The sequence below is a fragment of the Fukomys damarensis genome, unplaced genomic scaffold, assembly GCF_012274545.1.
Source record: "Fukomys damarensis isolate Sample0158 unplaced genomic scaffold, DMR_v1.0_HiC HiC_scaffold_28, whole genome shotgun sequence".
Lineage (NCBI taxonomy): Eukaryota > Metazoa > Chordata > Mammalia > Rodentia > Bathyergidae > Fukomys > Fukomys damarensis.
The window spans coordinates 7138973-7153453 of record NW_022900940.1 but is presented as its reverse complement, the minus strand read 5'-3'; the positions used below and the strand labels follow the sequence as shown (position 1 = coordinate 7153453).

Sequence of the window (14481 nt, the reverse complement as noted above, 5' to 3'; positions counted from 1 at the left end):
GCCACCCACTGGCACGGAATCTCCATGAGTGGACAGTAGCCATATCTCCACCTACCTCAGAGGTAGGTCTGTAACGGGTCATCTGGTCAATTTAACCAGTCAATAAGTAACCTCACTGCTGAGACCAAGTTTCCTAAAGCAGACCCAGCTTGCAGGCGGACATGTTGTCTTGATTCTCACAAGGTTTCTCAGAACAGGCAACAGTCTGTCTTCTAAGTTCCACCCTGTTTTGTTGTAGTGCTTGGGTTTGATTTCAGAAGAAATTAGGTCTGTTTTTGAGCAGGGGGCCACCTCTCGATACCCTGCTCAGCCTAAGTTGAATTAGACCAAAGTCAGCACCTTCAAAAGAGCAACCAGTTCCACAGATAATACATATGAAGAAAGTTTCTCAGAACAGGCAACAGTCTGTCTTCTAAGTTCCACCCTGTTTTGTTGTAGTGCTTGGGTTTGATTTCAGAAGAAATTAGGTCTGTTTTTGAGCAGGGGGCCACCTCTCGATACCCTGCTCAGCCTAAGTTGAATTAGACCAAAGTCAGCACCTTCAAAAGAGCAACCAGTTCCACAGATAATACATATGAAGAAAAAAATCTCTCTTTTAAAGTACACAAAATGATCGTATTTAGCTAAGTGTCAAATCCCTGTTATTGTGAAACTGCTTAGAGTAAAAGGGATTATTTCGAAGTATCCCCAGGGTTGAGCAGCCAAATAATTACCATAAATTTTCAGGTACTAAACACCTGCTCTAGGTCTTCCTGTAGGCAATTAAGAAAGAAAATAGACATATAAAGAAGGCCTTTTCCTTAATCTATTGTCTTAATTTCCCCAGTGATTCCACAGTAGCAGCCTATCCAGCCTGAGAAGCTGCTATCACCTGCATTAGGCAGTGATGATGTCATTCTGAGACCAGAAAGGAAAGGGGAGGTGTAGTTTCAACACGGATGTCTAAAATGATCTCCAAACATGGTGTCCTGAAGTAACGTAAGTGTAGGTCAGGTGCAACTGGGATTGTCCTGGAGGTAACGCAGGAGGCCAAAGCCAATCTGGCAATTTCTCATTAGCCTCTGAGGCTCAAGGCAACAGCTCCTGTGTGGGTCAGTCCCGCCCTGTCCCAGCCAGCCTCCCCTCAGCGCTTCCATTGTAACCAGGACCTTTACCATTCTCTGGACTGCCACTTGCAAACTGGAACTTTCACATGTGCATGTAATCTTAGCCAGGATCTATATGGAACACAGTCTTCTCCAGAAACAGTTCCACAGCCACTGTTTATATCCATACCACCGTTATGTACTTACTGCTCCTCTCCCGAGCCACACGCAAGCTCCAGGAGAGGACACTTGCATGTTTTTGCTTAAACAGTGTCTGGCAAACGGGAAGAACCCAGTGTTTTGGGGGCACCTAAATATTCACTGAAGGAAAGAATGAATGCTTTGCTACTTTATTTCAAATTTAAGGTCCATAAGGTAAAAATGCAAAGTCTTTAGAGACATGACTACATCCTCATAGCACCACACACAGATACAGAAACTGGAGATAATTCAAAAGTCTGCGTAGTGATCATGGACCAGTAATGTGTCCATGGCAAGGCTTCTTGGCAGTGGGTAAACCATGCAGATGAGTGCTGGCATCCCCCTTGATTAAAGTGGCTGACGCTGAATCACCAAAGTGGAATGGCCCCTTTAATACTCTTAATTGGAGTATCATGTCAGTTTCATCTGAAATGTCAGGTTTAGCTGTTCATTTTTATCAAACAGTCCATCTAGCCCAGTAAGCAACAGGATAGCAGCAGTGGGGGTAGCTGTAATTCAGATAATGCTGATACATTATTCATACCAGTTTGATTCATGGTCGTCTTTGAAATCTTATCTCCATCATCACAGACAGATATGTATTGATAACCTCTGTGTTTTCAGCAACATGCTCAGTTGTATGAGGCTGGATCAGAGGCAGAAAAAAAATGGTGAGAATGTACAAACCACCCAGTAAGTTTGAGGAATTTTAATTTCCAGAGTCCCCAGATATTGGGCCTTGTTTGAAAACTGCAGAATGGCTGGGACATTTGCTAAAGTTAAGTTATTTGCCCAGGTGCATTGCTTATAAATGGCAAAGCCTGGGTTATTTTTCCTATTTGATTGTGTCCTAAAATCTCCGGCTCATTCATTCAGTTTTGTTGAGTACCATGGTATATATGAAGCTAAACACTGCTTTTATTATACGATAACTCACTGTAATCTCTCAACCAAGGTAATTATGAATCTGTACATTTTTTTTTAAATGGCAGCTCTTACAGTGCTGCTTTCCAGCAACTGTGACCACCTAGTACTATGTGCTTAACATTAGCAGCCAGCCTGCTCTGAAATGCCGAACCATTTTGGAGACACTGAGTAACCGGGACTCAACTTATGTCCCTCCTTTCTAAATGACACTTTGTTGGCTTTTGTTTCAAGTTCAGAAGGTTCAGATAAGGTGGGAAAATATTACAGCCCACGCCGTCCTGTCCAACATCAATGTCAAGTAAGTTCCTAAACTCCAGGATTCCCTTTGCTTATTACTTGGTATGTGCTTCACCAACATGGGTTCATCTAAGAGCCCTCTTTCTTTTAAAACATAAACCACTTCTTAGGAGGAAAACTGCTCCAAGTACTGCCCTTAATTAGATGACTCTGCCACTCTTACATCAAGTCAAAGATCAGGTCAAAGATCAGGTCCTGAAGTTTTGTTTCACCAGCAGCTGAATGTGTTGGATCCTAGCATGAGGATGCAATGCAGGTCTAAACACAAATTCATACATGTTTCATTATACGGCTTCACTTAGTCCAAAGATAATTTTATACAGTATTGTTGGTTCTCCTGTGTTTTAACTGGGGCCCATCGTATGAGGTCAGGTGTGGAATTTTACATTTGTGATATTATATCAGTGCTCAAAAGCTGCAGATTTTAGAGCACTTACAATTAGGGATGCTCCGCCTGTGTTCATTTTCTAACAACATGTGGGTTATGGGCAGCATATAGTGTTTGGCGGATGCATATGTGGACCTTGGCTTAATTATCTGTGATTCAGATGAAAATATTTTCAAGTATTAAAGATTTGGAGATATTTTATGTTTCAGACCCTAATTTTGCTTTAAGAAAGTTTTCTTCCTGATTAGAAAATAAATAAATTTACTGGAGGAAACTGGCAGACTGAGAAGGAAAAAGAACAGGAAAATAAATGTACTCCCAGTAGCAGTATGAACTAACACCAACTTCATAGCTTACTAGTCCTCCATATCTCTGTCAGTCAACAGATTGACCCAGAAAAACCAACTACAGATTCTCTTCCAAGTGGGTTTCATCAAAATCATATGCTGTACTAAAACATGTAGTATCAGCATCTGCCTTTCTGGTACCAGGCCAAATCTCATCCTTTCTACACAGTGTCACAGTGATAGCTGGTGTCAGCTATCATATTTTTTATGAGTTTTCCTTTTCTCTACTTAAATACTCCTAGGACATTATGCAGTTCTCTTCCAATACATGATTTCCAGACTTTTTACTTTGGTGGGCTTGCAAATAAAGCCCCCAAACATGAACATGTATTACCGAGTTGTGCTTGTCAAACTACCTGTGGGAGAAGACAGAAGGACTGGGCTGACCGGTGTGTTTTCTGTCAGCCACTGACCAGCCTGTGGTTCTACCATGTGGTTATATCTTGTCCAGTGAGACAGGTCTGCTGATCATGCCCACGACAACCCAACTGCTCTAAAAGTTTCTAAATGCTCCCCAAGTTTCCGTATTTACCTGATCATGACCATAAGGTACACGTTAGGTGGTGCTAGAATAAAGCTCTGTGGAACTATGGCACCTTCTCTCCTCCCTAAGTGACAGTCACCCTGGCAGCTAGTCATTCACAGAACCCATGTCTCGTATGCTCACATTCCATTCTGTTCAAAGCAGCAGCACAGCATTTACTGTCTCTCTCATTTCCTCGCTACCCTCTTCCCAGTGATCTCCCTGCTATGGTTACAGAGCCCGTTCCAGGCTCCTGCAGCACCAGCATAGGGCTGCTCCTGTGAGTGAGACTTCAGCAGATAGTCTGAATCAGTGAGCTTTCCTGACTGTTAGTGCCAAAAGTAAGTCTTCCCTTGACCCCAATTCAAAGAAGTACAAACAGAGAGATACCTGGGCATGTGCTTGAAACATAGGATGATGAAATGTGGCTAGTCTGTCTGTGATGTGAAAATTGGTTCCTGCAAAGAGTTTGCCCTCACAGTTGAACATGACTCTTACACCCATGCTCAGGATAGTTCTCAAAAATGGGAAAGGAAATTTCTGTCTAATGCAACTAAATTATCAAATTAATAGAACATCATTTAATGAGAATTTACCATATTGCTAGAGCTATAATTAGCAAGTCATTGAATTAACATATCTATGATCAGGAAAATAAACTTTTTTTTTTTTTTTTTTTTTTTTAGTACTGGGGATTGAACTTGGGTCCTTGCACTTGCAAGGCAGGCCACTGAACCACTGAGCTAAATCCCCAGCCCCAGGAAAATAAACTTCATATTGAGGATGGCAATGAAATCTATCTACACCCCCACCGCTCCACACACACACACACCTCATTGCAACCACAGGCAGATATACCTGCACGTAACTTTTATACTGCCACTTACTGTGGCCTTGCTTTGGGCCAAGCACTGTGCTCAGAGCTCATGTGCCTCCTCCCAGTGACTCTCAAAAGGAAATGCATGTTTAGGGAGAACAGCAAGCCCATGATCAGAAAAGGGCAGATTCAGGATATGTATACAAGTCTGTCTCTCTGCACAGCCCTGACATTATACACCACAGATCGGCCATGGAGATGGCTAAAAGCCAATCAGACCATAACAGTCATCACTGAAATCCTTCTGACCAGTCCCAATAACATTGGGCTATAATCTAAGGTCTTCAAACTCAGCCTGCTTTTGTCTTCCTTGCATACTGGGCTTTGACCACACTAGCCCAGGGCCTTTGCACCTGCTATTTTTCTGTCTGGAAAGTGTTCATAGTATTGGGTACCCTGCCTTCCATAGGGGAGGGCCCAAGAAGTATCTGCCTTGTGAGCTTCTCTTCAAAGAGGGCTGCAAACTCCTGGACAGTGGCTACTTGGAAATGGTCCCCAGAGACAGTGGCATGAAGACCCTGCCTCAGAGCCCCTCCACCCTTCCAGTTGGCAAGCATATGAAACTGTAACGTTCAGGCCAATGGATCTTTGAGATCACTTCTCAGGCAGCCTTTTAAATAGGCCTGCAGCTTATGACTACAAAAATGTGCACAAAACATGGTACTGGGTTCTGGCATGACTTGGCCCATTAAACCTGTCGGGGAACTCAGGATGTCCCCCCACAAACTCTCACAACCATCAAAGTTCTTCCTTCATTGTACAATGCAAACTAATTAGCACAATGACATTCCCTATCTGTGTGTCCTGGGTTTGGGCTCACTTTGCTTTTATCTTATTTAATTTGCAATAATAGCAGTGAAAACTAATTTCTCCACTGTAAATATCACAGCTGTTGTGGAAAGCATTAATTGTACACTGTCATGTACTCCCCTTTCTTGGATCAATTTATGTGTAAGCTGTTTGCAAATTCTGTGACCATTAAGGGAATGCAATGTGAAATTATCTAACAGAATACCCTGGAAACATTTGTACCAAAAAGCCTGGATGGTGTGGGGCATGGAAGTATTCTTGTTGGTGGCAGACAATGAAAGAATGCTTTTTAAAAGCCCTACCCCTGAGGTCTTGACACTGAGTGAAATATGGGTAATTTTTCTTTAGGAGGATCAATAAAATAACTATTTTCAAAATGACTTTATATTGACTGAAAAGTCAGAAATGCCCTGGGCATTGATCCCATGTCCATAATCACTTTTTGTGTAGTCAGTTAACTCACCCTACACAGTTGAATGCAAAGAAATCCAGTTCATCTTCTAAACAAAATATTTTCCAAGCATCTGGCATGCTTCCAGCTCTCGCTGCCTGCTGCAGTCTCACCGGCCACCTCTCTTTGTCTAGGAAGTGGATCTCTACAGACTGAGCAGCCAAGACAAGCTGGGCCTCACCGTGTGCTACAGGACCGATGACGAAGATGACATTGGGATTTATATAAGTGAGGTACAAAAGCTATGCTTGTAAAACTAGCTTGTCAGGACCAAAACTGTTGGGTTTCGTTTTCCATTTTATATGCTCTCACCCTAACTAGTTCCTCCAAAAGTCTTTGTAAAGACACAGACAAATCACTCTGTCCCTTCCATCACACCCTATGGAGTTGTATCTGTACTGTCAGTACATAAGGCAAAATTACCCTTGAGAAGCAGCAAATCAACCATAAAACGGAGTCATTTACATGGTTTTGTGTGTTCAACCCTGAGGGAACAGCAGCAGGCTTACATTTCCTAATTCATGTTCACTAAGTCAAATGGTGGATGGAATCACTTACACTTTTTAAAGTCTCTCTTTCTCGCTGTCTATGTTGCTTTTAATAGAGTGTATCTAATTGAGTTCTCATACGTTAAATGTAATTTATATGAACTTATCAGAGTACATAGATGAAAGCTGTTTTGATCTTCTTGGGAAAGACAATGCAAAGCAGCTGGCTTCAGCATGTATCCTTTGCTGGGCATACCCATCCTTGCCAGGGCAGAAGCCCAACCTTATCAGGAAATAAAATCTGTCTCTCTGGGATGAACCAAATGCTATGTCTTTCAGATTTTATTATCCCCTTTGATGTGTGTCACCTACCAGGCTTTGTGTTTTACATTATCATATTTTAGGACATTCCTCCCATTCCCGTTGTCTCAATTAAAGTTACTATGCAAAATTTAAATATTTAGTATAAAATTAGCTATGGTTGCCAGTCTACGACAAGTCTCCTTACATGCATTCTACAGCACTGATTGGATTTGAAATACTGTGCACACCACAAAGAGTCCGCTGTGTCTCCTCCTGCACAAGGCAGGGTAGCACAGCTGCCACCAGTGACCTAGGAGTGAGCCCTAGAAAGGGCTTGGCAGCACACGAGTCCACACTTGGCTCTTTTTGCATGGAACTTTGTCTATATCTGTGCAAAGCAGAAACACCCAAGACGAGCTTGACTCTGTGTTCAACCTTTGCAAAGTGCTGTGTCTGTTTTCACATGTGTCTGGGTTCGTGCTGATGTCTGCCATGTGTTTCAGATTGACCCTAACAGCATTGCAGCCAAGGACGGGCGCATCCGCGAAGGAGACCGCATCATCCAGGTAGGTCTCCTCCCAGTGGTGGCCTCATCGGTGCCTGTCACCAAACAACAGGCTCGTTCTAAGAGCTGTAAGGTAACAGAACAGGGCTGATGTGTCAGGTGTGTAGTGAGGCCAGAGAAGTTCATGAGTGAGGGGACAGGGGTGTCAGATGCACCAGGGAGCAGTGACACAAGCAAACTGCCGCAAAGCTGCCCTGTGGAAAGCCAGCTTTGCAGGACATGAGTTAGTTCGTTCCTCATGACTGTTCATTCTGGGGTGCCAAAGATAAGGCCTCGCTGAGATCAGATTTCCCTGTAAGATTCATCTAGGACCAAGCACCTCAAAGTGGGCCTTATCATTAATAAGGGAGCATCATCATTGGCAAATTTAGCAAAAATGAGAAGTCTTAAATTTCAGAACCATGTGTAGCCATCCCATGGAATTACATCTACCAGCAGCATCTTTACCCTGAGTACTGCTGTTCTTTCGAGGCAGGATGTGACCATTTATCTCTCTTTTGGCTATAATCTCTCAGAAATTGAGACTCTTCACTTTACTGCATCCCACAAGGCTGAGATTCCTAATTCTTCTCACTTGTACTTTCTCATTTTCTAATCCACAGTAGATCTTTCTCATTGTACATATCGCCATGCATAATTTTTATTTCCTTATCCCAATGCTTATTGTTTGCCCTGTCTGAAGCCACAACCTCCAGTGTGTAAGGCTCTGCCCTGGGAAAGTGATCCATGCCTTCACCCCTAAGGGTCAGGACCCTCCATATACCACCTTTTCGTTGTTACTGATGTTGCTGTAGTTTTCTGTTAGCCGCTGTGACTGAGAAGGGAAGTACTAAGAGGCACCTCACAGACCCGCTTAGGTTGTAGCCACAGTCCTCCGCTGCATCGCATCAGCCCTATTATCCTCTAGGTAACTGGGGCCAGATATGTCCACAGGTTGCCTCCCTTGTGATACCTTTTGGTTCCCTGGCATATATGGAGGCAAAATCAGATGGGAGGCTTAACTGCCACCTCAGTGGGACCACTGTGACATCCTCTGAAGGAACCATCACCCCTGAGACTAAGACCTGGAGAACCCAAAGTTGCTGGGACATGCAAGCAGAAATCCCACATGAACGTTACCTGCTATGACCCCCTGTGTAGCATAAAGTGAAGTGTCACACTGGGGACACAGAGCACCATGTATAATTATATTCCTTGCTCTTCCCTCCATCTCCCTGATGTTCTCATGAGACTCATTGCTGCTTTTCCCCCAGTATTATCTAAACTAGCTGGAACAATGCTTTTGTACACTGCCTTTGTACTCCTGCCCGAGTGTGACGTCCGATTAAATTGCTTAGTGTGCCCTCTGAACAACAGGAAGGTTTTCCTCATTCTCATCTTGTGGAGCACTCCACATCACAATCAGTTCATGGGCTACACACACTGTGGGGCCCTTTCACAGACCAGGAAAACAACATCAGCCTCAGCAAGGCCTTTCCTTCCCAAAATCAGTGTTCTTTCTTCGACTGCAGTGAAGTTGTTTCCCAGCCCTGAGTGGATGGCAAATACGGGCCTGAAGTGAGATAGAATGTTTCGCACAATCTCATCATGCTATTGTCTACCCACCTGTGTCGCTCTTAGATTAATGGAATAGAGGTACAGAACCGCGAGGAGGCTGTGGCTCTTCTGACCAGTGAAGAAAATAAGAACTTTTCACTGCTGATTGCAAGGCCTGAACTCCAGGTGAGTCAGTTTTGAAACTAGGTCTGTTATTTCTAATACCAAATCCCCAGACCCCACCCTTGTAGAATACTGCTGGAGAATGGAATCTGACCTTTGAAGCTGCTTTGTACCCTGGAAGGGTACTTGCTATGACTACAATCCACTTGATTTAACTACTACTTAAGGGTGGTACTGACACCCACCCTGGCAACTCCACTGCCATGAATGTAGGGATCTTAATGAAGGAAAGGAAATATAACAGCATGGAAAACATGGCCTGAGACATTAACATCAAAGCACTTGACTTTGCGAGGCCCATCTGCCACTTTGCAGGTCCCATCTACAATAGCAGAGTGTAGAGAAATAGTAACACTGACTGGTAAATAATACCTAACGCTTAGTAACTGTCCAGTCAGTGCCCAGCACTGCGCAGAACACATCACACACTGGCCGTTCTTCCATGGAGACTGACAGTTCCAGAAGTTCCAGAGCTAACCCCAGAATCCTGGATGGAGGGTGACAGGCCTGGAAGATCTGATTCAGAAACCACTGTGAATGACTCCAACAAACTTTCTGGGAAATAGACCTCTTTAGGTAGAAAACCCAAATGAAAAATAACTTAGGGGTATGATGCAAAGGGTGTGTGGCTCATTGGAGATGGAAACGTCATGATCTTGCAGAGAACTTCAGTAATGACCTCATCTAGGATCACCCGGAATTTTCTTAAATGGCCACATAATAAGGATGTGACTTGTCTCCATGGCAACTACTAGACTGTTATTTTGGCCCCAAAGAAACCTTATACACTACGTAAATAGACATGGTTGTGTTTCATTAACCGATTTTTTTAACAACACAAGATGGCAATCTATAATCCATGGACCTAGCATCTCCCAAATAGTCCATCTTTTATTTGAGATTGTAAATTCAAGCCCAGCCTGGGAAATTCAGCAACTTCACCAAACCCTATCTCAAATTTTAAAAAATACTTCAGAGGAAAAAAAAAAGTGATATCCTTGTCCACATCAAAGAGCTACTTGCCACACTTATTTTTCTAGTCAGAAAAAACTCTGCAGGGATTGGATGTGATTCATTGCCTAGTGTGCACATGGTTTCATCTCCAGCACTGTTCAAAGGATGAAAACTCTTTCCACATTAACCATGCTTTCTCTCTGGGGCCTGCTGAACTTGGCAGAGGTCAGGAAGCAGAGGCACAGCTGGGTCTCTGGCTGTGCTGCACAGTTTGGCACTAGACACTTCCCAGCCATGGTATTAGGTCAGAGTCTCTTTAATATGAGGATGGGATAATTTTCTGACCCATGGCAGAATAACGGGAAGATTGCATTTTGATGACTCCTGAAGGGACCCCTAGAAACAGTCTTCCCCAGGGTGCTGTCCTCAGAGACTGAGGGAAAGTAGACTCTTCTGAGGTGTGTTTTGGCTCCTGTCTCCCAACCCCCACAGCTGGACGAGGGCTGGATGGATGACGACAGGAATGACTTCCTTGATGACCTGCACATGGACATGCTAGAGGAACAGCACCACCAGGCCATGCAGTTCACAGCCAGCGTGCTCCAGCAGGTAACACCCAGGGCCCAAGCCTGTGGCCGGCACCCTGCTGGACTGCAGAAACCCTGCTCCCTCCATCTCCCTGCATGATGCTAAAGGTCATCAGGAGTCCACCTGCCCAGAAGATGGGGGAAACAGCTTAAGTGCTTTTCTCTTTGAGCAAGAGGGAAGTGCAAGCTGATAGTCTCGATGGCCGGGCTTTTAAGGCTGAGCGCTAATGCCAAGGCTCAGCTGACCTTGCAAAAGTTGTTAGGAAAACAAGCACCAGGGTTGACATAGAGCAGAGCAAATTAAGTCATATTTTTGAAAGTATAGCAATTCGCTCTGTTTAACCTGAGCTACTAAGAGCCCTGTAGTGTAGTCCCCTCCTGTGCCACCGCTATTGTCCCAGCCACAGCTACCCACTTGCTGAGTCCTCACATAAGACCTCTCTATGCTTCCTCCTGCCCATGGTTAGTTCATAGACTCGTTCATTGAGATGACTGTGACTTTCCCATTTTTCAGAAGGGAGAAGTGAGGATAAGAACAAAGGTAAGAGATTGCTCAGGTTAGAATAGCCGGCGAAACAGGTCCAACTGGCCAATTCCCAGGCCCAGGCCCAGGACCATGCCCAGCTATCAGATACTGCTCCTCAGCCTTGGAAACATTTCCTTTCCATCCAGAAAGATCAGGCCTGGGCACCAGCACCTTGAATTTCCCTCACCCTGACTGGTGGTTCTTGTCCCTTTCTGTTGCACAGAAGAAACATGAGGAAGATGGTGGGACCACAGACACGGCCACTATCCTGTCCAACCACCACGAGAAGGACAGTGGCGTCGGGAGGACCGACGAGAGCACCCGCAATGAGGAGAGCTCAGAGCAGGAGAACAACGGGGACGACGCCACTGCGTCCTCCAACCCCCTGGCGGGCCAGAGGAACCTCACGTGCAGCCAAGACACACTGGGCAGCGGAGACCTGCCCTTCAGCAACGAGTCTTTTGTCTCCGCCGACTGCACCGAAGTGGACTACCTGGGCATCCCGGTGGATGAGTGCGAGCGCTTCCGCGAGCTGCTGGAGCTCAAGTGCCAGGTGAAGAGCGCCAGCCCCTACAGCCTCTACTACCCCAGCAGCCCCCTAGACGCCGCCAAGAGCGACCCCGAGAGCGTGGACAAGGAGCTGGAGCTGCTGAACGAGGAGCTGCGCAGCATCGAGCTGGAGTGCCTGAGCATCGTGCGTGCGCACAAGATGCAGCAGCTCAAGGAGCAGTACCGTGAGCCCTGGCTGCTGCACCACGGCGGCTTCCGCAACTACAACACCAGCCTGGACATGCGCCGCCACGAGCTGTCCGACATCACCGAGCTGCCTGAGAAGTCCGACAAGGACAGCTCGAGCGCCTACAACACTGGCGAGAGCTGCCGGAGCACCCCACTCACCCTGGAGCTCTCCCCCGACAACTCCCTGCGGAGGGCGGCGGAGGGCCTCAGCTGCTCGGGCAGCGAGGGGGCTGGGGCCGTGGGGACCGCAGAGGGTTACGGACCATCCCCGAAGAACCTGCTCGCCATCACCGAGGACCCCGAGGTCGGTGCCCCCAACTACGGCCCCTCGGCCAAAGAGCTGGACCCTGGCCAAGCCCTGGAGAGCAAAGAGCGCAGAGCGGAGGAGGGCAGCCGGAGCCCCACGGGCAGCCCGAGGCTGGGCAGCGCCTACCTGTCGCACTCCCCGTACAAGCACGCGCACATCCCGGCCCACGCGCAGCACTACCAGAGCTACATGCAGCTGATCCAGCAGAAGTCCGCCGTGGAGTACGCCCAGAGCCAGATGAGCCTGGTGAGCATGTGCAAGGACCTGGCCGCCTCCCACTCCTCGGAGCCCAGGATGGAGTGGAAGGTGAAGATCCGCAGCGACGGGACGCGCTACATCACCAAGAGGCCGGTGCGCGACCGCCTGCTCAGGGAGCGCGCCCTCAAGATCCGCGAGGAGCGCAGCGGCATGACCACCGACGACGACGCTGTGAGCGAGATGAAGATGGGGCGCTACTGGAGCAAGGAGGAGCGGAAGCAGCACCTGGTGAAGGCCAAGGAGCAGAAGCGCAGGCGCGAGTTCATGACGCAGAGCAGGTTGGATCGTCTGAGGGAGCAGCAGGGGGCCGACGACAGGAAGGAGATGAACATCCTGGAACTGAGCCACAAAAAGATGATGAAGAAGCGGAACAAAAAGATCTTTGATAATTGGATGACTATTCAAGAACTCTTAACGCACGGCACAAAATCCCCAGACGGCACTAGAGTATACAATTCCTTCCTGTCGGTGACTACTGTATAATTTTCACCTCTGCATTGTGTACATAAGAGAGACCACTACCATCAGGGTAGAGATTCCTGCCTCGTTCAATGCGGCAAGTTTTTGTATATAAGATACACACAGTCATCATGTTTATAGTCCAAATTTGCCACCCCTAAAACTTAGGGTATCACCGCTGCCTTTAAAGTGGAGGTAAGATACACCCTTACTGTCTCAGAAGGCAATATTAACAGCTTTTTTCAAATAGCAATTGTACTTTTTTACTTGTTACCTTTTACATAAAGTGTTTAAATTTCAGAAAAAAAAAGATCTCTTATTAAGCATACTTTCTCAGAATAATTTGTTTAAACTATATTCATATCTTAAAAGGTTAAACACACTTTTCTCTCCTGCCTAAAACACAAATACAACTGCCAGTATGTATTTTTTAATGGAACCCTATTTTATAATCTTAGTTCTCTGAATGTGTTTCATAGGAGTGACCATTAATATATTATGTAGGTCTAGGTTTCAACTCAAAACCACCCAACTCTACCGTTCATGATTTAATACACATAACCAAACCAGCACTGTTGCGTTGGAATATACATCTTAACATTTTTCTCGTTAAAGTTCCCAAGAGAGTGTGAAGAGAAAGCAAAATATCATGCAGCTTTATGGAAGTTTAAAGCATGTTTGCAAATATTGCAGCCCTTTGGAAGAGTATGCATGTACAGGAGAGTTCTCGGTGGAGACAGTTTGTGGAATTTTAAGTGCTCATTGTAGTAAACTTTTGCTTTGTAGATTTGAAGGTACAGACCTATACAAGCGAGTTCATGAAATCATGATTAGTCACAAACATTAAATGAAGTTAAAATAAATTATTATTTTCTATTTGATAAGTTTTTGATGTGATTCCTCATTTTGCAGTGGTGCTTATAAAATAAAAGCTTTTTGCAGTGTTGATTTTCTTCCCTTGGTTGTATTACCTTCTACCTCCAAAGGATTTTAAGTCTCTCTGACCATCTGATTCTTCCGTTCAGCCTGGAACTCAGTGACAGGTGTAGAACTAAGGTCTAGCAGCAAAGAATAATGAATCAAATACAGCATATGATCTTGCCTTCTGATAGCCTTACAGGTCAAATCAACTTGGCCTGATACCCTATCCACAAGAACGGTCACATTTACAATGAAATTTCTTTGGTTTACTGCATCCACTACTGTTTGTCAGGCATTGGCAACTCTGAGTGGTAAGGTCCACCTTTCCACTGCAAAGACGAACGTCTACAGATTGGGTAATCTTCAAGTCGATGAGTCACCAAAAAGTCACCAAAGTGGGTGGGCTTCAGAGCTGGTCTCTTTCAGACTATCACTGCCAGGATCCTAAGTAATGAATTTTCTACTACTCATTCCCCAGTTTCAATGTTTGCACCAATTTTGGCTATAATAAATTTAGGGGGTATTGTTTTTCATTTGTCTTTATGCAAGACGTGGTTTACTCACTGCTTTAACTGGAACTTTGTGAAGGCAAGGTGTTTTAGGTATCTCAGGCATAGATTTTTTTTCTCCAAAGACCCTTTGGGACCAGAGTCTTAAGACTAATTAGCAGTCACACTTGTAATAAAATGACTTAATGGAAATAAAAGCCTGAAATACTAATTCTTTGCTACTAAGATATCTGTTCATTAC

The 14481-nt window shown here is 45.3% G+C and overlaps 1 protein-coding gene across 4 annotated transcripts in view; it reads left to right on the top strand.

Annotated features, from left to right (window-relative positions):
* The window catches only part of Pdzrn3 (PDZ domain containing ring finger 3), a 387594-nt gene extending 373333 nt beyond the window's left edge, over positions 1-14261 (top strand). For 3 of the 4 annotated variants that reach the window (XM_010629965.3, XM_019208309.2, XM_019208308.2), the window contains 5 exons: positions 6041-6139; positions 7201-7263; positions 8883-8984; positions 10428-10544; positions 11272-14257. In XM_010629965.3, coding sequence (XP_010628267.1) covers positions 6041-6139; positions 7201-7263; positions 8883-8984; positions 10428-10544; positions 11272-12834 — 1944 coding nt within the window. In that variant the 3' untranslated portion in view covers positions 12835-14257. Of the gene's footprint in view, positions 1-6040; positions 6140-7200; positions 7264-8882; positions 8985-10427; positions 10545-11271 lie in introns of all 4 variants that reach the window. The other variant, XM_010629966.2, reaches the window with a different exon arrangement.
* The last annotated feature ends 220 nt before the right edge of the window (positions 14262-14481 follow it).